At 43.1% G+C, this 24,306-nt stretch overlaps 1 protein-coding gene across 2 annotated transcripts; it reads left to right on the top strand.

The window, feature by feature from the left end:
• Positions 1 to 617: 617 nt before the first annotated feature.
• On the top strand, positions 618 to 22,594 carry CTNNB1 (catenin beta 1). Of its 2 annotated transcripts, XM_057431506.1 has the most exons (16): positions 618 to 755; positions 14,088 to 14,145; positions 14,644 to 14,871; positions 15,003 to 15,256; positions 15,344 to 15,582; positions 15,673 to 15,874; positions 16,196 to 16,340; positions 16,838 to 16,941; positions 17,025 to 17,363; positions 17,620 to 17,778; positions 18,701 to 18,820; positions 18,973 to 19,123; positions 19,215 to 19,336; positions 20,522 to 20,582; positions 21,311 to 21,531; positions 21,818 to 22,594. In XM_057431506.1, exons 2-15 carry the CDS (start codon positions 14,133 to 14,135, stop codon positions 21,517 to 21,519), a joined length of 2,346 nt encoding a protein of 781 aa, XP_057287489.1. In that variant the 5' UTR covers positions 618 to 755; positions 14,088 to 14,132; the 3' UTR covers positions 21,520 to 21,531; positions 21,818 to 22,594. The 2 variants fall into 2 exon arrangements, with proteins under 2 accessions (XP_057287489.1, XP_057287490.1); XM_057431507.1 differs by lacking the exon at positions 21,311 to 21,531.
• Positions 22,595 to 24,306: the final 1,712 nt, after the last annotated feature.

Here is a 24,306-nt window from a genome sequence, read left to right as displayed (position 1 = left end):
TTGATGGCGTGCGTTTAGACAAAAAAGAAGAAAAAAAAGAGTATTAAAACAAAAAGCATAGAATCCGCAGCAACGAAACGCCAAGTTAAAAGGCTGGGGGGCAGGTCGGTTTCATGGTTGCCTTTCCCCTCTCCACCACCCTACAGCGGGACCCTGGGGTTAATCCCCTCAACTGCACCCCTTTCCCCTCCGCCTCTACCCCACCCTCACACAACTTCGCTCCCAGCCGGGAACTCGGCTCCTTCTCCCCTACATCCGGAGCACGGTGCCTCCACCAGCCTTCCCCCACCCTCTCGCCCCTCACGCCGCCACCACAGCCTTCCCCCCGCCTCACGGCCGCTTTCCCGCCGCCGCCGCTGCTGCTCTCTGTCTCCCTCCGCCCTGGGAGCCGGGCACTATTTCTCCTCCCCCTGCCCTGTGCGCTGGGTGCCTGTGGAATGCTGCGCGCTGGGCCCGGCCGCGGCGGCAGGATACAGCCGAGTCCGGCGATCACTATAAGAACCTCCTTGTGAGCGACGCCATTTTAAGCCTCTCACTCGGTTCGGCGGTGGGAGCGGTAACGGCGCCCGGGTAGGGGAACTAACACGGTCGCCACCTGGGAGGCAGCGACGGGGGCACTGCTGCAAGCAAAGAGCCGAGCGAGGAGGAGGAGAGGGCGGCGGCACAAGGAAGGAAAGACGGACCAGACCGGGGTCGCCCGGGCGGCAGCAGAAGCCGGAGCCCGGGGAGACCCTGCGCTCTCGCCTCACTGCAACGTTAGTGCCGCTTTTTTTTCCAGCGGGAACTTGAGGCGAGCCCCAGCCGGGCTCCCTCTCCCTCAGCGGCCGCCGGTGCCCGGGAGCGGGCGCTACGTCCCGCGGCCGCTGTGGGGTGCAGGGTGTGCCCGGCGCTGAGGCGGGAAGGGCCGGGCAGGCGGGGGGCGCTGCCTGGGTGGGAGAAAGGCGAGAGAGGGGGGGAAGGAAAGGGAAGGAGAAGAGAGCTCGTGTTTGGGGAGGTCCGGACAGCTGCGTGGCTGAAGGAGGCGGCAGCTGCAGCTTCCCGAGGTGTCTCTTGGGAAGCTTGTCCTGGGGCGAGGGGCTGGTTGCTGGGGGTCTGCAGGAGAAGGCGAGTCGCTGCCCCTCGGGTCGTCGCAGCCGAGGCCGCGGGACTTCCGTTGTCGTTCCCCTGTTCCTTTATCCTTTTTTTAAAGGCTGGGGGGAGGTACTGACTCGCCGGTGGGCTGCAGATTGCCGTGGGTGCTAGGAGAGGGGAAAGAGCGCAAGGGATGGGTTTGTTTGTACCGAATGCAATTAATGACGGTCACTGCAGTCAGCGGGTGATAACTAATCTGAAGCCTTGTGGGTTTTCGGTCTTAGTTGCGTGCATATTTGCTGGAAAGGTGGTGCTGCTTCTGAGTCTCTTAGAAATGGAGCTCCCCGGAGCTGGGAGCAATCAAATTAAGTTTTAACACCCGCGTTACCAGAGTCTTGTAGCGAATGACTGGGGGCTTGGGCAGTGTGGGGGCTCTCATGCTGCAAGGGGAAGCGCCTGCTGCTTTCCCTAGCTAGCTGGAGGGACGACGGCGGCTCCAACCTCCCAAAGCACGCTTCTGAGGTGTAAGAAGCAAGTTGTTGTGACTTCCAGTACGATATGGGCACTTGTACTGACTGCCCGTGGAACAGAGAGTTCCAGTTTAGTTCTGGTGGGTTTCTCCCCCACGGAAAGCTTAGTTGGTTTCTCTTGTGTATGACTAGCTGCTCCTGGAACAGCGAGGTTTAAGTCTAGCGAACCCTTAAATTTTTCCCTAGGTACGACTTGGTGTAGGACATCAGGCTGCTTTTTAAATCTTTTCCCAAAAAACATTTAGTAACCCCTTCTGGGAAGAAAGGGCAGGCCGGGAAGGTACTATGGGCAACTTGTAGGACTTTAGGAATAGCAGCGCTGATCGTTGTAATCAGCTACTTCTTGATCTCTTTCTCACGGAGTAGCCATTGTTCTGACACTCTGTATATTCCAGACATCTGTGGTCATCCCATCCCCCAAAGTATGCAAGTGGTGAATGGAAAGAGGCTGGGCTGGTATGCTGAGGTCGGTGGACGGAAATCAAAGAGGGGTTTTAGTAAAATGGGATCTTTATGTGCAGAGACTATAGTAAAGGCAAAGATGAGAAAGCTACCTGAAAGAGTGTCAGGGTTTTCTTAATATTAATTTCAGACACACCAGTGAGCAACTTAATTGCAATTTTGCTTCTGCATGACAAAATGTACTACTGCAAGGCTTTAAAGCAGCATAAAGGGCAAAATCTGCTGGTGTTTATTGGGCCAAGTTACAATGTGAATGTCAGTAGCTGACAGTCCAGGAACCAGGAACCTTGCACCATTTATTAAAAGGTGCTGACAGCTGCAGGTATGTGGCTACTGTGTTGATTGCCTAATGGTTGCTACTGTTGGAAATGAGGCTACTTAAGTCTTCACGTGAGGCTTTGAGGCTCTCTAAATTCAGCCATTCAGGATGAAATCATATCAAGTGTCTTGGCATTTGGGCTTGTTCTAAAGTAATGTCATATTTACTTGGCTAATGCTTCAGATATTTTCTGTTTAGGTATAAGCTGATGTGTGGGAATGTTCGTGTTGGTCTGTATGGCTGAGCATTTCAAAGAGTCTAGGAGAGAAGTAAGTAAAAACATGTTGATGGGAAGAACAATGCAATGCACAATAGCTTCTAAAAGCAAGGATTTAATATGAAGTAAAGCTTGATTGAAAAAGGCAGTTATTCAGATGTTCTGGTACAGCCTTAGTAAACCCAGCTTCTTTTTTCTTGCCAAAGCAATAAATAGGCTGGGTTACTTCCTTGATACATGGCTTACTATGAACACTAGTGTTTTGTTATAACTGCATGGTGTGTCAGTAACTGGCTTATCAAATCTTGGCAATGAAACCTGGTTGCCCTTCAGACATACAGTTTCTTTGTGAAGCTGGTTTTGGTCTTCCTGGACTTAACATCCCAGAAAACTTGAGTTTAACTCTACAGAACACAGTCGTTCAGAAATTTAATTCAGACAAGTTGTCTTCTAAAGGTTTTCTAAACCACTCCTGCAGTATTTTGAGGGGTATTAAAGGAAGTAACAAGAATGGGGCAGGAAACGTGACTATTGTGGACTTCAGTTTATGAAGTTTGAATGTGTGGTCTGAAACTCTTGGCTAAGGATGTTTCTGCAAAATATTGTCTAGTAGGCAAGACTAGTGTGCAAATACAGCAGTAATCTAAATCACTCATGTTAATTCATAGTTAAAGCTGGTAAGACAGGGGTTGTGGTGATCATGCAATTGCTTGCAGCAGAACTTGTTCTGTGACTTTGGTAGACTGCATACTGTGGCAGGAAAATTGGGATGGACCTTACTTACCTGGAACATCATACTTGATGAAGCCTGATAAGACTTCGTGAGAAACTCTGCAGGCAGCTGGGACTTGCTTTTGAGTCCTCACAGCACGACATTAACTTTGCAAAATTCTGTGAACTGCAGTTTTGCTGACTTTCTAGTTAAGCGTAGGAAGATTTGTTCTGGAGGTTTTTGGTGTACTGCACCAACTGAATTGGTTAAACTTGCCAGCATAAGATAGTTTGACAGTGATTAACTTTTAATACCCTTTCTGCCACTTGACCCCAAAGTAAAATTTGCTGTAGGTCAGTGATGAGGCTTTAGTCCAAGAGGGTACTGTCTTAATATGCCAGTATCGCATGGCCTGTTTTGCCTCTTCTAAGACTAAGGGAGCCAGAATGTTTTTTTGCTCTGGCAGGTAATGTAAAGGAGAGAACCAATGGAAGTCTGGCATATCTGTCTGTATGGAACACCAAATCGATAAGGTGAGCAGATGAAACCTGTACCTCAGTCTGCCCTTGTGAATCTGCTTACTGTGATTTAATGTGAAAACAAGTGTGACCCGTGCCTTGGGAAGTATGGGTGCAGATGTTGCTTTACAGCTTGAATTGCAGAAAAAATTTTTGTTAACATTCCAAATTGCTTTAGGAAACAATGTACACTGGCTGTATTAGTATTGCAGAAGTTACTTGTGGTGTTACTTAACACTAAGTAAACTCGAGTCTTGCTTAAGGAATAAATTAATTCCTTTAAAGTTTGAAAGGGTTAACGTAGTATTCGAGGTTGCTGCTTTTAACAGATATGAGCTAGGTGGATCTTAACTGGAGTTGGCAAATTACTGGTGTGCACAGTGTGTTTGCTGGAACTAGCATTTCTAGGCTGATTTACTGTGCTAAATGGACTTGTATAAATCAGAAGTTTGCCAACTCTGCAGCAACTGTAGCAAGTAGTTTTGTATTGTCCTGGCAACAATTCAGGTGCCCTCCAGTGGCCAGAAATCTTGACATCGAAAGGTGCTGATATATTTTGTTGTCTTGTCAGTTTGCCTTGATTAAAAGTTGAAAAAACGTAATATCAGACTTGATTAGCATGTTCGTTGCTTAAACAGTACTTTTTTGAATGTCAGTATGTCTTATTTTAAATACGGAGTTATTCTGACAGACAAGCAAAGACAGTCACTTTCAGATTCATAAGTATTTCATTAGTGTCAGTGCAATTATGACTAATCACTCCGGTTTCTTAGACCATGGAGATTAATGTTTAAAGCCCATGTACAGGGCTGGTGTTGTGGTTGCAGCCTAAGAAGAAACTAGATTATGATATGATACTTCCTGGTTTGAAAAGGGAGGTTGTTTGCTAAATTATTGCTATACTAGAGTGGAAATGAGTATTTTAACTTCTGCATAGACAGGAGGGAAAGATGCTTCTGTAATACAGTGGCTGTCAACCTTGTTAGTGATGTACACAATCATGAAAAATGACTGCAGAGCCATTAAGTATCTTTTTGACACTCTTAAGTAGGCAGGAAGCTTGAGGGATGGCAGTGGTTTGTTGCTGAACTTGATTAGTGTTAAATGAAATACAGTATAATGCGTAAGTTCTCATAGGCTATCTGTAAATAGTTATGATGGCAGCTTTTTTGTCTGCATAGTGTAGATACCTAACTGTCCTGCAGATAAGATGTGGTAACTTGTTAAGCTGTGATTAGAAAACTGCTCTTAAGGTTTTGCCCAGCCATGGAATACTCAAACATAATGAATGCTGTGTGAAACCCTGATTGGAAGTGCTTGCTGGTGACCAGAAGATTTCAGAGTAAATCCACTGCTGAACAGAAGTGACTTAGTAACTGTTTTGAGGTTACTTGCATTAGTTGGTGGTGCTTAGTTCGTCAAAAAACACATGAGTAATTGGGCTGATAATCTTGTTGTGAATTTAACACAAGTTCATAAACTTGAAACTGTCATACCAGTCCTTTAATACTGACCTGCAAGCTGCTGTCAAATGATTGATATGTGCATTATGTGGAGAAGATTATTACTTTTGTTCTCAAGATGGATGTGTAACCCCTCATTAGCAGTTGAGGAAGTTTCTTATGTAACCTTAAATGTTATCATCACTATCTCAGCAAAGAAGGATATGTAGGTACTTGGAGCCAGTCTTGCCTACTAATAAAGTGATAGATTTTCCTAGTGCTGCACTATGCTTACTAGTGAAAAGCTATCTTAAACCATTCCTTTCAAATATAACCTGATGGTTTCTCTGTCAGCTTGAGTACGGCTGCTCATAGCTCTTAGAATCAAGCAGAGACTTCTATAGGGGACAGATACTTAGTGCAGAAAGTGCAGCTGTCTTTGAAAAGATCACTTTGCTTTGTTTGCAGATGTTGTTAGAACCTGTTTGCCCATGATTTTGAATATAAAGAATTGTGTTGACCCGCCCATTGCAACTCCTGAACCTTTCTGTAGGTAAAGAGGAGAGTAATTGGGCTGTGGATCTAAACACTAACTTCCCTGAAGTGACAAGATCCAGTGCTGTGATACTTCAGCTACTACAGTATAAGTATTCCTTTAAGAAGCAGAGTGTATGAGACTATGTGGAAAGGTGTGGTCTTTACATTGCAGAGTATGCCCAGCCACATGGCAGCCTTCGGCTCTGACCAGCATCAAACAAAATTCTCTAGGGCACTGCTGGTAGTTGTAAGAAATCACAGTGGTAGGTAACTGCTACTGAGTAGTTTCTGACACCTTTGTCCTATCAATACATGACTTCTCTAAAGTTTCTCTAAAAATCTCTCTCCTAGAGAGTAAGGTACTGTGCATCAAAGGTATTAGAGCATCTTCACATGATATTGCCAGCTTAATTTTTGAGGAGGCTTCCTGGCAGATTTTAAAGTTTGAAAGTTCATATCTTAGAGTGATCATGCCCAGGTAAACTTCATTACTTTTAGTAATTTAAATTATGTGCTTGTTCTGAATTCTCCTCCAGGTTCTCATAATTTTCTCTATTAGTTATCTCAAGTATCTATAGGCTGACCCTGGCTCTCAGACCAATGTTAACTGTTGCTTTATTGAAACTTCTAATGGGTTGTTTATAAAAGGTTAGTACCTGTCAAGACCCTGACTAATTGCATGAGCTGTTAGTGCCGAAATGTGGTGTTCTTGCTCAAAGGGCTGGGTTTCAGTGACACTCAGTGCCAGCAGCTTGAAAGTTCACCAAGTCCCATTTCCAATAAGTTTTGTCACCCGAACTTTCTGCCAGTGACTGTTGCTCCTCAGTGATTAAAACTACTGATGCTCTGGGTGGGGTTTTGTACATGGGGTGAGCAAAACAAAATGTGGAACTTACTGCACTTACAGTATAGCTTCGGCCACACTTGAAACTTGGAGTTAACACAATTATCATGTGGCAAGCTGGCTAGGAAGTGTGATTCTTTGCTAGCCTGCTGCCCCTTTTGGGAGGGAGGGGAGGATGAAAAGGTGAGTGTCCTGTAATATTGGAGCACTCTGCTCTAGTCCTAAAGGAAGTGAAGTGTGGTAAAATATAGGCTTGCAGCCAAGTTCTAAGGTCCTTGTGGTCCTGCTCCTTCCCCTCTGCCATGTGTGTAGTTTTCTGACTTTGTAACCACAGTCTTCACTAGACGTTTTTTGAGGCATAAATCCTCTTTTAGTATAGCTAACCCAGTGTTTAAGTCTAGTCAAGACTACCAGATGTCTGCAGTTCGGTTCCATTAAGCAATTGTAATCAACTTAGAGTAGTCTAGCAAGAACAGAAGTATCTGCACGCTGTTTGCTTTGGGTAATGAGCGTGTGAATAGAAACTCTACTCTGTGCTCTTAATTGGTGTTAGATTGCCAAGATGATGGAAAATAGACATGCATAAGGTTTTATATTTTGTGATGTGGCATCAAATCAACTCTTACAAAACTAATAAAAGCTAGTGTAGGGAAGCTCTTCTGCCTTTATGTTGTGGAAAAGATTTTTAGATCACTTCCAGGGCAGAAGCCAAAGGCAGAAAAAGCAGAACTACTGATGAAATGGCAAACTGGGATGTGTGAAGGAAAAAAGAAATGAAGTGGAACTGAAGCATCAAAAAATCAGTGGCTGAAAGCAGAGGCAACTTGTCATGAACATTGATGGATCTCTGTGTGTGCTGTCAAATGCTCCTCTTCCACTTCAATTCTGTGGATTATTTGAGCTAGTTTGTTGCCTCTTTCAGCACATATTAAAGATATTTAAAGCTTGGAAGTTGCAGCCTGTTAAGGTCAGTAAAGCGGATACTATTTGGGTTTCTTGATTTCCTAATGTTTTATAGGAGAGACAGATCGTAGACTTTCAGGTCTTATTATTAAGATATTTTAAAGAACAATTTAAGACTTATTCTGGGCCCAGAGTCAAGTTTACTGTGATGTGATCAGCTGAACCTAAAAGTATTGCTGTTTGCAAGGCATCTTCTAACTTTCTGCAGGCATCAGTAGAATGCGTTGCCTTGGATAAATTTGAGCTGGGTGGATTACATATGATACTGAGTTTATCACTGCAGTGAAGTATTCCTGCTTGGTGGTTGGACGGAATAATGTGAAACAAATGCTGCCTGAGGAAATAACTAGAGCAGTTTTGTCAGGAGTTGAAGTTTAGGAATGAGCTTGTTCTGTTACAGTCTAGGATCAGTAAGCTGGTTTTCAGTATACATGTGCTGTGGCATGATAGCTTCGGATTATTGGTAGCTCTTAGTTTTCAGTAGAACTACTGGAATAGTTGGGGTTGCTACACCTTGGCACAACACTTAAAATGTAGTAATGCTGCTGTCTCTTGCAGTGGTGTTTCTTCTAAGGTGGTAGTGAAGGCTGTACGTATTTTATCATGTAACCCAAAAGAAGATAGAAATGTTTTGGAGCTATGAAAACACATGATCTTTTTATCTTTAAGAGTTGGTTTTATTGTTTGACTCATTTCCTTTTCATGTTAACACTGCATAAGTTACTTCCATTTACTTGGGATGTCTTCAGATGGCCTGTGATAAGGTATCTTTACCCAGTATTAAGTATCAACTTGCTGAAAGCAGAAGGAAGCCTGACTTTAATGAGAAATGTAAAGTGTTATATTCTGATTCCTGGTGTAGATAAGGTAAACATTAAATTTACTGCTAAAATGTGGCTATTTACAGCCTTAAACCATTATTTGAGAACCAATTCTCAATGAGTTTCATAGTAGTTTTTGTTCATCCAGGTTCTTAAACTGCTGGTGTGAGGAGGTATCTGAAAAATTGAATTTCTAAATCCAGAAGTCACTACTGGTGAGTGACTAATTTCACAACAGTCAAGGTCCTCTAATGTTGCATATAACTTTAATTTCAAAATAACCTCCACTCACTGCATACAGCTGTTCCTTTCAGAGTGGACAAGATGACCGAGGACTGCAAATGCTGCTACTTTAGAATATGGGAATGCCGATCTGTATTTGGGATATGGAATGTATTAAAGGAAAACTTTTGTATTTAAACTTGTGTACAAGATGAAATATTTTCTAAATGCAGATTTTCAGATTGAAGCTCAGGCATGTTATTTATTTCTACTTTGAAATAAAGTATCTTCTGAAATAAAGTATCTATGCAGGGAACCTCCATAGAAAAACCATCAACCCTAATTGTCATTCCTACAGCAAGCTTCCTTCCTTAAAACACACAACACCAAAACTGTACTTTCAGGATTTTTTGCCAATCCTGCAAAAGATTCTGATTAAAGGCCTCTAAAAGTACCTATACCCCTTCTCAACAGAAGCCAGGTAAAAATCCTCAAAGTTAAGTTTTATTTGGGCTATCTGGGAAGATGTGGGAGAAGAGGACTTTATCCTCATTTGGATAAGGAATGATAAGTTTACAGTAGATTTCTGGTGTTTAAAAGTTTCCTAAATTGAGACCTACAGTGCAGAGGACAGTCCTTTTTAACTTCTGAGGTTATCTTTCTTTTCTCAATCCAAAATTAGAAATGTCCAAGTTAGAAACTGACTGCAAGTACCATGGATCATTACTTCCCACAAGTGCCATCCTTGTTTTCATCTGTGAATAGACAATCTATAAATCAGTTCTTACAGGTCACCTGTAACTTCTCCCTCCTTTGCTCCCTCTCGCATCTTAGCTGCTGTGTGTTCTTCAGCTTGACTGACTTTTCACTTTCTGCTAATCAGTTTAGTGCTATTCCTAATGAATGTTAACGTGATTATTTCATTTGGGTCATGTCTTCATAAGACAAAGCAGAAGGTTTGTTGCAGGAATGCTTATAGCATGATACATATAGGTAGATTAGACCAGAAAATGCTTGAAGGAGACAGGGCAGTCACTCATGCCTGAAAGAGCTTATATACCGTGAAAGCATCTTTGATGTTGCCATTATCAGTGTTGTCTTACTTAGATGATTCCTACTTCCCCCCCCCCCCCCCCCCAGCTTCCTTTTCTAGAAAACAGATTAATAATGTCCAGGATAAGATCCCAGGGTTTTTTTTTTTAAATCCTCAATCAAATGTGTTTCCCACATCCTTTGCTTGAAAACTAAGGTTAATGATGAAACTTCTGCTACATTAAGTTCTTACATACCTGTTCTTGGGTCATGGGAGTGAGTGCTGTAGTTACCTGGTGTTAATTAATTTTGGAACTGGTGTTTCCTGTAAAGCAGATAGTTGGGCAGCATCATTGGCAGGCAGCTGCCTGAAACAAGACCAGTTATAAAATTAGACCTAAAGAATGCTTTCAGTAACACCTTGGTAATAATTGAAGTAGCTTTGGAATACTTGGAGAAAAACTGTTTTCCAGTACATGTACTACACTTGTTTGTAGCTAATACATGTTTTTTAACTGCTGTAACTGTCACAAGAAGATGAAGATCTGCTTTTTCTATGTAAAAAAAAAAAAAAAAGAATGGTTAATTTACAGATGCAGTTGCTTGGCCTGTCCTAGGTGGGATGTATCAAAACATGGTTAGTAGACATTCACTTCAAATAGAAACAGCGGTTGGATGTATCAGCCTTGAATTCCCATACAAGGTTTAATAATAACATGCTGAGCTCAGTCAAAAGATTTCTGAAAGACTTTCAAACTTCAAGTTTGACTTGCATTATAAAGAGGAGGGGACCTGCTTATCAAATAAGTCAGGTAATCTAGGTCAATCTTAATGAAGATAATTCTTCAGATTTGAGAAATGTTATGGGCTCATTGACTTCCTTGGCATGTGCCTAACTCTTTTCCAAACTCAGAAGTTGATACCCAAGTTTTATTCATTATCAAAATACTCCTCTTTCAGTACTTTGAAAACCAAGAAATTTGCATTGTCTTCTGTAGTAACTTGAAACTTGGCTCATAAGCCTGCTAAGGTTGCAGAACTATTTTTCTCATTTTCCTGGAATTCACATGCAAGGTTGGGACTGATGGTACACAGTACACTCTAATGCAATGTCTTGCATTGCACTTTGTATTGAGGAATTTAGTGCGTGTGTGTATATATATATTAAAAAAAAGCCAGCCCCCATTTAAATCCAGAGCTGATGGTGCATGCTAGTGGGTAGTGTCATGGAGGATGTTTTAAGAAGTTAATAGTTCCATAACTCCTGGCAGTACATTGTTATGAACTTCTTTATAACATGGCATTTACTAAAATTCAGACTTTACTTCAGAGTACCAGATAGTCTTTAAAAATAGTGGGGCTTACAGAAGCTTGCCGTCATGCTAAAGTATACCGAGTCCTTCTATCTCTTCCTGATGCTTAAGAGCTGTATCACTGACCTTGACGATGGAATGTCACTAGTCATGTGTACTCCAATAAATTTGAACAGGGGCTTGATTTAAATGAGCTGGTACATGCTCATGGCTGAAGACACAAGCTTAATTAGCCTAGCAAGGCTTTTTGTGTTGTTTCCACTGCCCCGCCTCCTCACACCCATCCTGCATGTACTGATCCAGTTTCTGTTGGGCAAATGAATAGCACAGGCATTTGTACCTAGTCTGGGGTTGTTGCTTTCTTTGTAAGTGTTAACTTTGTCAGTGACACATAGGAAAATGAAGTCAGCAGCTTTCCTGGACACAGTTCACCCCTTTGTAAAATGAGAAAGAAAATATGGGAGAATGTTCAGCTACAGAAACCCTAAAACCAAACAGATCATACCCTTTTTCACTGGGTACCTTTGGTCTGCAGTTATTTTGAACTCTTAGGATTAAAACCATTTTTTCCCATTTAAATAAAAAGATGCTACCTAGAATTGCTGAGCATGGTTATGTATGAAATGTAGATGAGGATGTTAGAGATTTTCAGGTGCAGCCAGCAGGCTTATCTAATGTCAGCATTTCAAAGACTGAGCATCTGACTGATAATGCAGTTCTGAACACTGAATCAGTATTCATCATTGCCATTTTGTAGATGTTCCTCAGCTCTGCTTTGGAATAGTGTTGCATTTCAGTGGCTAGTGTGGTCTGCTGGATTCTATCTAATGGTACAGCTATTCTTCTGGTCTCTTCAGGCTGCTGAAATTGAAACAACCATTTCAAGAGTGCAGTTGCTGTAAGCCAGCTGCATTCGTCTGTGCAGAATTCAACAGTGAAAGGAAATTCTGAATGTTATTCTCAAGCCCTGTATTGCATATTTGAATCTGAGGTGGTAGTAAGTATCTCAAAGCATGGTCAAGCTCCTGACTGGTTCATCTGCCAGTATGTTAAGTTCAGAACTAGTTTGGTGATAATTTTTTATTAACAGCCTCATGATAGGAAGAGACAGGAAAGGTTACAGTAAAAATAGATCTTTTGTAATAAGCATGTTGTAAATTGCATATAGCGTCTGTATCTTGCCCAGTTTTCTATGGCATACGTCGCATGTGCCTTACAGCGAGGACTACAGGAAGTGAAGGATAAAAATTCTAGTGCTGTTCCACTGCTTTCTGTTTGGAAGGTGTTAGTGGGGCTGACAGAGTAACGCATGAGACCTGCAGGGAGCCATCAAGCTTTTGTATCGGCATTTCTTCCGCCTTAGGTACTCAGAAGAACTTTTGTATTAATGGTGAACTGACAGCATGACTTAGTTTCTCCTTCCCCTTACCACTGCTGCTCCAAAATGTTGGAAGAATCAGTGTTCAAGGGACTGGAAAAAAACGGTTGTATTGTCAGTGCATCTTCCGTGCAAATTATGAGTAGACTGAGTTGGCTAGTCTCTTCCAAGTGGTGGAATAGGACTCGTTTAGGGACTTGTGCATTAGCAAACGCATAGCAGGGTACTTCCTGTATGGTTGTTATGTCTTAAATCAGCGCAGTGCTGCTTACCTGCCGCAGATGCAGATCTGTTGTCCATTTAAAAAGAGCCAGGGAAGGGTTGCTGCCAAAAGTTGTGGGAGTGCAGAGTCAGGACAAACAGCACTGGCATTTGTGAAGCAGAGTAATGAGATTGCTCAGGAGCTGCTGGAGTATCCTGTAGCTGGCTCGGGGACAGTGAAATAAAAGCTCGCCTCAGAGTTGCCTAACCTATTCAGTGAGACTTAAAACTACAGGCCTGTCTTCTGTTTAATTCCGATTTTCTAAAAGGTACTCCTGAAGGAAACTGGGAAATCTGTCTTCACACAAATGGTGTCAAATGGACTTTGTTCTTCTGACACACAGTACTGCAAACATGTCCTTTAAAGAGATTAGCGGCTTGCCTTTACTTCATTGTCTAGGAATGTTTTGATCAGCATAGCTCTAACACCTAAGGGCACATTGAAAGGTGATTGCTGGAAGAGATGGTTTTGCTCACTGCACTAGTTACCACTACAAATGTTTCTGCTTGGCTAGCTCCCAGAATAGGCTGTCACCAGCTCTGTCTGTGTTGAAAATGGTGTTGGACTGGGGTAAGGGGAGCAAATGAAATAAAAGTGACAGCTTTGAGTGACCTGTTGTGAAGCTGTAGCCTCGAATTTCTCTTTCTGGGTTAGTGAAGAAACAGCTACAGATTTATAGTACATATACTTCCTTACTGTTTGATGATACCAAATGGAGTTGCATACTGGTGATTTTGATCATATTTCAGCCTCCTGCCCCCAGTTACCTTGGCTTTCTGTGCAAAAAAGCCCCACCAGACAACTGAGTTTGGTGACTTCATTAGTGCACCTAAAGGAGAGCATTTGTTTACAAGACAGGTTCAATTTTCAGTTGAACTTCAAGGAAGACTGTTTTGGGTAGAAAGAAACTTGTCTTCTTGTGGTACAGCAAAGAAGTGAAGGAGGATGTACAATTATAACTCTTTAGGTAGTTTTTGTACCCCTGAAATAATACCAGCTTGTCTTAAATGGTCACTTCAGCTTTCCGCATGAAAATCCATGTTGTAGCTCTGTATCAGTTTTTCTAGTATCTTAAGAATAGTTGTCTTTGAGGGAAGTGACGTTTAGCCCTTGTCTTTGCAGCATGTCCAAGCTGTGGAATTTAATGTCTGGACTTCATGCAAGGATAGAGGAGTGAAAAATGGCTCAATCATGATCAGTCTTCAGTTCTTTTTCTCTTAAGAATTTATCTTACATGTAGTCTGCCAGAAAAAGTCTGTGTGAAACATTTCATTCTTTTGCATCCCTGTCCATGGGGGTTTGCTAATTAGCACTGTAGTAATGAAATGGCAAGATAGGTGAAGTCTTACAGGTGAAGAGTTTGCAATTCTGGTGTTCTAATAGGAAATTCTGTCTTACTAGCTCTGATTAGTGTTTAATAAGTTCTAACCTTGCTCTTTTTCAGGGTCTCTGAAAGGTAGCAGGAAAGAGTTCTGGGAGCACAAGGAACATGGCAACCCAAGGTATATAATGCATTACAATTTCTATTACTAGAATCTAGCAGTTCTAATAAAGAGCAGTTAAACGGTCTCCTTGCTCCCCTTTTTAAACTTTTATTTAAGCCACTTGGATTGAATAATAATGTCTGTTCTACTGCAGTAATTAATATCTTACACAGGAAATCAAACCTGCAGATAAGCTTGTCGCTGTAAGCTTTTCAGGTCCCTTAAGTACAGTTAAGTACATAATCATAGTATGTGGAAAAGGGGACCTTTAAGCAGTAGACTAAGAATGTTGCAGTAGCAGTGATTGCTCTGTCTGTTAGTTGGGTTTATAGGCATCTGTACTTGTTTGATACAGAATCTCAGTTAAAAACTGCTGTCTCAAGTTGCAGAATTGAACTTGCTGAGTTGAAGTAGTTGTTTATGGGAATTTATTTTCATTTAAAGTCCGTGTCATCTCTTGAAAGATTGCTGGAGTAATTAAACTAAGCTTAATGGTTCAACAATGATTTCTTACAGCTGACTTGATGGAGTTGGATATGGCAATGGAGCCAGACAGAAAAGCAGCAGTCAGTCATTGGCAGCAACAGTCATATCTGGACTCTGGTATCCATTCCGGTGCCACAACAACTGCTCCCTCCTTGAGTGGCAAGGGAAATCCTGAAGAGGAAGATGTGGACACAACACAAGTGCTGTACGAGTGGGAGCAAGGATTCTCTCAGTCCTTTACCCAGGAGCAAGTTGCTGGTAAGGCCTTTTCTCTTACACTGGTTTGCTTAGACACACAGCTTAAAAATACAGAAACCTAAGTACTGAACCAGTCTAGAAAATGGGCTCTTTATTCTGAGTTTGAGGTAATGACTTACCTTGGTTTTCAGATATTGATGGCCAGTATGCAATGACTAGAGCTCAGAGAGTTCGTGCAGCTATGTTCCCTGAAACACTGGATGAAGGAATGCAAATCCCATCCACGCAGTTTGATGCTGCTCACCCAACTAACGTGCAGCGCCTGGCTGAGCCATCCCAGATGTTAAAACATGCTGTCGTTAATTTGATAAACTACCAAGACGATGCTGAACTTGCAACTCGTGCGATCCCAGAACTGACCAAACTGTTGAATGATGAGGACCAGGTAAGCATTTTCTTCACCTCAGTGTAGCTCGTTTGGGGGGCTTCTCCAATGCCTTTAAAACAATGTTTTCTTCAAATATTTCTGCAGGTGGTGGTGAACAAGGCTGCAGTTATGGTTCATCAGTTATCCAAAAAGGAAGCGTCTCGCCATGCTATTATGAGATCTCCTCAAATGGTATCTGCTATCGTACGTACCATGCAAAACACAAACGATGTGGAAACAGCTCGTTGTACTGCAGGTACACTACACAACCTCTCACATCATCGGGAAGGCTTGTTGGCAATCTTCAAATCGGGAGGCATTCCTGCTTTGGTTAAAATGCTTGGGTATGTAGACTGCTAATGCTACGGTACATGTGTTTTTCAGTTGGTACTGTTAGCCGCAGGTATTCACAAGGGGTTTTTTTCCTTCTCTAGGTCCCCAGTAGACTCGGTGCTGTTTTATGCCATTACAACCCTTCACAATCTCCTGTTGCATCAGGAAGGAGCCAAAATGGCTGTTCGTCTGGCTGGTGGGCTGCAGAAAATGGTTGCCTTGCTCAACAAGACAAACGTCAAGTTCTTGGCCATCACAACGGACTGCCTTCAGATCTTAGCGTACGGCAATCAAGAAAGTAAGGTGAGTGCCTCTGTTACTGAAGCACTTTGAACGAGCAAGCTTGCTGTGAATGACCCAACAATTCCTCCTTATTCTAAACCTTCAGCCACACTCGGCTTTTCCTAGTCAGTCCTGAACTTGCAAGAGGTGAAGGGTGCAGGAATTGCTTTGCAGAAATGCAGTCATGCTTATAGCGAGACTGTGAAACTTGCAGACCACACAAGCAGGTGGGAAGTTTCTTGCACCTACCTGTAACCTCCAGTGGGTGTAAGCCAGTGACAATTACTACCTGCTGAGGGGCACAGGAAGTGACAGATAAATGTAATTTTTGCTGTCTTTCAGCTGATTATTCTGGCAAGCGGTGGACCGCAGGCTCTAGTAAACATAATGAGGACCTATACTTATGAGAAGCTATTGTGGACCACTAGTAGGGTGCTGAAAGTGTTGTCAGTTTGCTCCAGCAACAAACCTGCTATTGTTGAGGCTGGTAAGTACCTTGTAACCACGGTAACTTCAAGAGCTATACAGTACTTCAGAATCGGTACATTCCATATAAGGGTGGAAGCTGCTAGCATCAAAGATTGAACTGGGATCTTTCCTTTACTCCATAACTAGTTTTGGAGGCCTTCAGTGTCCAGAAGTATAAAAAGCAGTCTGTTTTAAGTAAGTCTGCTATGTTTTTAGCTGGGTGCTGAGCATTGTCATGTTAGAATGTACATGTTAGAATATTGTACATGTTAGAATACATGTACATTTAACAGGCCCAGTGTCATGCTCTTGACATGAATCTCGGGGTTTTTTTTTCCTATGGGATGAAGTGTTAGGGCTTAGCTGTATTAGGATACTAATGCTGAGAAAGATCCAGAGGCTTGTGAGACATGCACTTGAACGTCAACAGAGAGACTAACCCAAGTGTTAACAAGATGAGGATCTGAGTATGGTGTCAGACCTGAGTAATGCTGTCAAATCTGTACCATCTTCTAGGTGGGATGCAAGCTCTGGGACTCCACCTCACAGATCCAAGCCAGCGCCTCGTCCAGAACTGTCTCTGGACTCTGAGAAATCTGTCAGATGCTGCAACAAAGCAGGTACATGGCTTTCTTCTAAGGGATCAAAAGCCAATGTAGCAGGAGAGGAGAGAGACTAAATTTTGCTTCCTTCTGTTTTGCAGGAGGGCATGGAAGGCCTTCTAGGAACTCTTGTTCAGCTTTTAGGATCAGATGATATCAATGTTGTGACTTGTGCTGCTGGCATCCTTTCTAACCTTACCTGCAACAATTACAAGAACAAGATGATGGTTTGCCAGGTGGGTGGCATTGAGGCTCTTGTGCGCACAGTTCTTCGGGCTGGAGACAGAGAAGACATCACAGAACCCGCTATTTGTGCGCTCCGTCACCTCACCAGCAGACATCAAGAAGCTGAGATGGCTCAAAATGCAGTGCGTCTCCATTATGGGCTCCCAGTGGTGGTTAAACTGTTGCACCCGCCGTCACACTGGCCTTTGATCAAGGTAAAATGATGGTTAACAGCATCCAGCACTGAAAACTGATGCTTTTTAAGATGTAATTTTAACTGTGTGAAGTACTTTGTTTACAAGGTGTTGAGGAATGTAATTTGTCTGATGGGGAAGGTTGCTTCAATTGAGTAACTTTGCATTCTGTCCTGGAGATTTAAGTGTTTGGGGCCAAGAGATGAATAAAAGAAATTGCTAACGGCAAGCACACTCACCACACTCTTTCATTGCCCATCCCCTTTCTTATCTGCAGGCTACTGTTGGTTTGATCCGCAATCTGGCACTCTGTCCTGCAAACCATGCCCCACTGCGTGAACAGGGTGCTATTCCAAGGCTAGTTCAGCTGCTGGTTAGAGCACATCAAGATACCCAGCGACGTACTTCAATGGGTGGAACACAACAGCAGTTCGTGGTAAGTGCCCACCACTAGCTGAAGTTACGTTAACGTTGCCTTTAACTCCTCATTTGTCAGCGTGCCTCAGCCATGTATTGTTTAGTCTAAACAGCTGTTGTAATTTGCTCTGTTTCATGTTATTCTCTTGGTGTGCTGATAATTCTGTCTCAACAGACCTGAAGTTTTTGTTAAATAAATAAGAATGCCAAAACCTTGGTTCTTATTTCACTAAGAACCCCTTGAGCATTTAGTTCTGAATGCTGTAGGTCACAGAAACACTGGGTTTGCCTACTCTGGCAAGGCAAATAGTTCTGTACTAGGAAACCAGAACTGCCTCATCATACATTCTCATAAGAATGGGTTTAAGAATGTTATCACAGCTTATTGTGTATTTTCAAGGGTGCTTAGAGCTGTAAAAGTACTGAGAAGTTGTACAGGCTCCATACTTCTTACCTGTTTAGGTAGCAGCAAGATCAGTCTTGATATCCCCCCCCAGTTAAACACATTAATAAAGGGGAAATCGCCTTAGCATGGGCAAATGGAAGCAGGAGTGTAGTTAATACTTGCAGAGGCAGGAAGGGGCCTCTTTGTTACTGATAACCACTATTTCAAAACTACCCAGCTAATCCATCTTGGGGAAGAAGAGCCAGTGTTGTCAGACCTGAAGGTCATGGTGAACTCAAACTGAGAACACCAGGAGGAGTTCCACTGAGGTGCTTCACTTAATTCAGTTTGGTAAACTGGGCCAACTCCTAGCAGGGGTGTTAAGCTTGAAGGCCAGCAGCAGATGGTGGATATAAGCCCCGTTGGAGAAACGGGGTGTGTGCAGGGGACAAGTTTGGTTCATTTGTTGGCAGGGTGATCAGCTTTTTGACAGTCATTTTAGAAGATCTCATGCAATATCTCAACTTCAAATAATGCCTTTTCTTTCCCTGATTAGGAGGGCGTGCGTATGGAAGAAATTGTTGAGGGCTGCACTGGAGCTCTGCATATTCTTGCACGTGATGTTCATAACCGAATCGTAATCAGGGGTCTAAATACCATTCCATTATTTGTGCAGGTAAGAGCAAGCTCAAGATAATGCTATTGTATATACTAGGAGAATGAGTATTATAGCTCTTGTGCTTCCTGGGTAGAACTGCTAAATCTGAATGTGCTGAAGTGATCATTTCAAGTAGAATTGCTAAAGAAACCCTCGTGTTTTGGTTGCAGTTGCTGTACTCTCCCATTGAGAATATCCAGAGAGTAGCTGCCGGTGTACTTTGTGAACTGGCTCAAGACAAGGAAGCAGCTGAAGCAATCGAAGCTGAAGGTGCAACTGCCCCTTTAACAGAACTGCTTCATTCTAGGAATGAGGGTGTTGGTAAGTGAACTTAAAAGACAGATTTCAAACCTGTGTTAGAACAGTTGCTGGAAGAGTTGACCTCTGCTAAAATCACTCTTCCTTCCGATAGCGACATACGCAGCTGCAGTGCTGTTCAGAATGTCTGAGGACAAACCGCAAGACTATAAGAAGAGACTTTCAGTTGAATTGACAAGCTCTCTGTTCAGGACTGAGCCAATGGCTTGGAATGAGGTGAGTTGTGTTTTCTATATTAATGGTTCCTTAGGGAAACTTTACTTCCAAGTCCTCCCTCTTTCCAGTAGTGATGTGTAGATGCCATCAGTGATACAGGCCCAGCTTTACGTTTGGTTGTATCATCGTTACTCTTGTGTGCTCAGATTCAGTGAACCTGTGACAAACATCCTTAGAGCTGCTTCTTCCCTTGCAGATAGGAGGAGTCCATTCTTTACTGCTGCTAAAGTGTGTAATTCTCATTATGTTTGTTAGTGTGCCAGGCTGTACATGAGAATTTTGTACATTTCTGTGCTGTTTACCAGAACCTAGTGAACTCTGAATGCAGAGATGGAGGCATGAGTAATATGAGGGAAGCATAAAGGTAAAACATACCGTGTGAAAGCTGTGTCAAGGAAACAGTGTTGGAGTATAATCTTGGTGTGGGGATGCAATTTGTCTTTTCTTAGAATTGAGCTTTCAGAATTGAATATGTTTGCAGGCTGATTATCACACATTGCTTTTCTTTAGCTTTAAGGGCTGTACAGTGAATTGAGACTGAAAGCAGGCATTGTGGATGAAGTTGAGGGAAGGTTTTGCTAAGTCTGTCTCATCCCCAGATTGTTAAGATTCAGGAGTCTAGCAAGTCTTAGCTTGTCTGTATTTACTAAATTAAGGACAGGAGCCCTTGATTTGTACTATTTCAGTGCTTATTTTTCTGTTTTTCTAAAATCTGTATTTACCACAGTAATGTGAAAAAGAAAAGGAAAAAAGCTAAAATGGATTATCTCTTGGAGTTACAGAATTGTGCCGCAGACAGGCACTTCTGTAATTGGGCAAACTGGGAGAGGTTCCTTCAGCACTCTTAGGTGGTCTCTTGCTGGCTGGGGAATCTCTGAACTTGCAGGAGCTTACAGGTGTACCTGAGGAGGTGTTCCTAGACCTGCCCCATCTTTATTCCCAAACAGAACCCTCCTTCCAGCGATCAAGGGATTTCTATATCTAAATCTGGCTGTTAAACTAGATGTGGATGCTTAGATAAAAAGGCGTATCATGTTCACAAAAGTACCCTACTGCAGTGCTTGCTGCAGAAGAGTTGCTAAGGAGGGATCTGGAGCAAGCTTCAGAACTTCTTAAACTCGGAATCAGTAGTTCTGGCCCAAAGACCACACGTTAAAACTCTTGTAACTTTTTGTGTGCATCTAGACGGCAGATCTTGGACTAGATATTGGTGCCCAGGGAGAACCTCTTGGATACCGCCCAGATGGTACGTCTCTTCTGTTCCTCTTGAATGAACTTAAGTTGGATGAAGTCAGTTCGTAAGTTTTAAAGGAGAACTGCAAATGGGTGAAGAGTGAATTACTCTTCGGTAAGGTACTGCAAACTGACAGGCTGATGGGGAACTGCCAGTTCAAATAACCGGTTCCGGCAGCACTGAAATGGGAGCCATGTGAACATGCAAAACTAGTGTCTCTTGCCTGAGTCCTGTGGGAGCATCTCCCGCTGAGCTGTGTTGTTTCCAGAAATCTTTTACAGTCTTTACAAATGGACTTGACAATACCAATAGTGCAGTTTTTCTTTAAAACAAAAAAGCTGGTATTGAATGTATTAGTCTGAAGGCAAGCCTATCCCTAAGGATTCTAAGCTATTTTTGACTAGCCTTTCAGAAGCAAGTCTACAGTCTTGGAGCCTGGTTTTGCTGCAGTATTGTTGAATTGTAGTATTGTTGATTGTGCAGACTAATGGCTTGGCTGGAAACCTGCTCGTGCTTCTGACTGCAGTGTGCTTTGTCTGCAGGATCTTACTGGAAGGCTGTTCCGAACAATGGAATAGCCATTAAGGGCAGGCAACAGATTGTGTTGAACTTGGCTGAACTAGAAAAAGAATTAGATGGCTACAAAAATCTTCTCACACACTGATACTTGCAGCTTCCGATGCATCTAACATCTGTTAACATTATGCTTTTTTTCCCTCTGCCACCTTTAACTTTCTTAGATCCTAGCTACCGTTCTTTCCACTCGGGCGGATACGGTCAGGATGCCTTGGGTATGGACCCTATGATGGAACATGAAATGGGTGGCCACCACCCTGGTGCTGACTACCCAGTTGATGGTCTGCCAGATCTTGGCCATGCCCAGGACCTTATGGATGGGCTGCCTCCAGGTGACAGTAATCAGTTGGCCTGGTTCGATACTGACCTGTAAATCATCCTTTAGGTAAGAAGCTCCAACCTTGAATTTCAAAAACAAAACAGAGACAAACCCATGCCTGGACTGAGGACTTGGTTGGCAGGGAGGGATTGGCTCGATTGGGTCCCACTGTGCCACAGTAGTGAATAAACGCTCTGGAAACACGCAACCAGAACACTCCAGACTGACTTCTGCTGTCAAGCGTGGAAGTAATTAACTGTTAATGTCTTGTGCACCGGCTTCACGCACTCTTACTGTGTTAAAGCAGTTCTTTGCTCAGGAACACTGACCCCTGTGTTTTTTCTCTTTGCAGCTGTATCATCTGAATGAACTTGCATTGATTGGCCTGTAGAGTTGCTGAGAGGGCTCGAGGGGTGGGCTAGTATCTCAGAAAGTGCCTGACACACTAACCAAGCTGAGTTTCCTATGGGAACAGTTGAAGTAAACTTTTTGTTCTGGTCCTTTTTGGTCGAGGAGTAATAATACAAATGGATTTTGGGAGTGATTCAAGAACCGAAGAATGCACAAGAATGAATTGCAAGATGGAATTTATCAAACCCTAGCCTTGCTTGTTAAAAATCTATTATTTTTTTTAAATCTCTGTAATGGTACTGACCTTGCTTGCTTTGGAAGTAGCCTTTCTTTTTGCAGTAATTGTTGTTAGGTTTTTTTAAAGTCTCTCGTAGTATTAAGTTATAGTGAATATGCTACAGCAGTTTCTAATTTTTAAGGATTGAGTAAAGGTGTAGAACACTAATTCATAATCGCTCTAACTGTATTCTGAATAAAGTGTAACATTGTGTAGCCTTTTTGTATAAAAACAAACTAGACAAATAGAAATGGTCCAATTAGTTTCCTTTTTAATATGCTTAAAATAAGCAGGTGGATCTATTTCATGTTTTTGATCAAAAACTTTATCTGGGATATGTCTGGGTAGGGGCCAGTAAGAACTGTTTATTTGGAACCTTGTATTGGACAGTTTACCAGTTGCCTTTTATCCCAAAGTTATTGTAGCCTGCTGTGATACAGATGCTTCATGAGAAAAATGCAGTTATAAAATGGTTCAAAATTAAAGTAAACTTTTAATTCACTCTGTGTCAAATTATTTCAGGTCATAGAGTGTATTTGTGTGGTCACAAGTTTCCTGCACAACACCTTCAGGACTTCAGAGGAGGATGCCAGAACCGTTTACCCTACTAAGGAGTAATTAACCACACTTAGAGCCCCATGTCCTGCTAAGACAGTGTTCATCCCTGTGCCCTGCTGCCACTTGACCTGTGACCACCTGCCACATCTGGCATGTTCCCTCAGCCAGATGTGAGGCAGCAGCTCGCTTCCTGCCTGGCCCACCAGCCCCACGCTCTGGTTCTTCAGAAGGTGAGAACATTGCATTTACTTGGCTCTCCTCAGAGGAGCCTTCACTTACCATAGGCTGGGTCAGGAACTTAAACCCATTTTCAGAGGTCCTTGCCTGTGTGTAACCGATTTCTCTTGTGGCAGCAGGGAATGTGGTTCTTGAACCACTAATTCACCTCTGCACATCTGTACAGCGCAGCTGGCACCGGCCTCTGCTGTGAGCACGAGCTCCCAAGCTGTTCTTCAGGCCAGCAGTTTGCTGGTGGAAGGTCAGAGGGGCTCTTGGCCGTACTTAGCATCCCAGGTTCCCGGGAGCTGGACAAAGCTACACAATGGACTGTCCCCTCTTGCAGAGCAAAGGCCCTGCAGCTGCAGAGGGACAAGTCTCACCCAGTTAGCTTGGTTTCTCTTGGCCACACTCACACTGGACAACCATTACTGTAAAACACTTCACCAAGTAATAGGCACCATTTACTTTCCCAATTTCTAGTAACTCCAGCTCTAATCCCAGGTGTTCAGCTAATGTAAGAACAATTCCTGTCAACCAGACACGGCAAAATCAGTTGCTTACCTAGGGCTGCTCACCTCCACGTACTCCACAGAACTGGCTGTCCAAGAGCAGGATTGTAGAAGCAATGCTCTGTAAGGCATCTGTGTTGGGGAGGTGTGGCAGGAACAGGGAGGTGCTGCTTGGGAAGTGGAATGTTAAGGAAGAAGGGGATGGTAGTACCAGTTTTAGCCATGCTCTGCTTGTTCAGGGTACGTTCTTAGCACTCTGGAACTGCTCTCTCTCAAGGACCTTTCAGAGTGCCAGCTTTTGCTGTCAGGCTTGTCCTTAACTATTTCCAAGCCAGAACTCCAATCAGGAGCTGAGGATACCATTCCACCAGTGCAGCTTAAGCTGTGTAGTGCCAGGCAGCAGAGGGGGGACGAGTCTCCCAGTAAAACCCCATGCTACTGGGTAAAAACCTGATCAAAATCACACCACATACATAATCCATGCACACATCCTCTGTGTGATTCTGGTTCTGTGAGGAGATGAACAGTGCATCTTTCCTGATGCAAAGGTATTGCCTGGAGCCAGTCACAGGCATGCAGTGACCCCTTGAGATGACAGCCGAGCCGAGGCAGTCACTTGGTCCACAAGACACAAGGAACATTTCCAACAGCAGCTTAAAACAGTGAAACGCTTCATGTCTGTATTGTGAAACTGCATATTTAATTAACACTTCAAACTGGCTGTCAAATACCTGCGCTCCATCACGTAACGCCAACAAAGTAAAGCAGGAACCAAGAATTCATCTATACAGGGGTTTAAAGACCAACCAACCCCCCTGAAACCTCCCAAACTCACACATGTGCCTGCACACAGCCACACCTGAGCTTGCTGTGTTAGTTGGGGCTGCTCTGCTCATCTGGGGGTGTTCCTGCAGCGCTGGTGCTCAG

The sequence above is a fragment of the Pezoporus wallicus genome, unplaced genomic scaffold, assembly GCF_028554395.1.
Source record: "Pezoporus wallicus isolate ANWC-B61680 ecotype Strahan unplaced genomic scaffold, APGP_CSIRO_Pwel_v1 scaffold_11491, whole genome shotgun sequence".
In the NCBI taxonomy this organism is placed as follows: Eukaryota; Metazoa; Chordata; class Aves; order Psittaciformes; family Psittacidae; genus Pezoporus; species Pezoporus wallicus.
The sequence above is the reverse complement of the archived record's forward strand: the minus strand, read 5'-3'. Positions and strand labels throughout refer to the sequence as shown.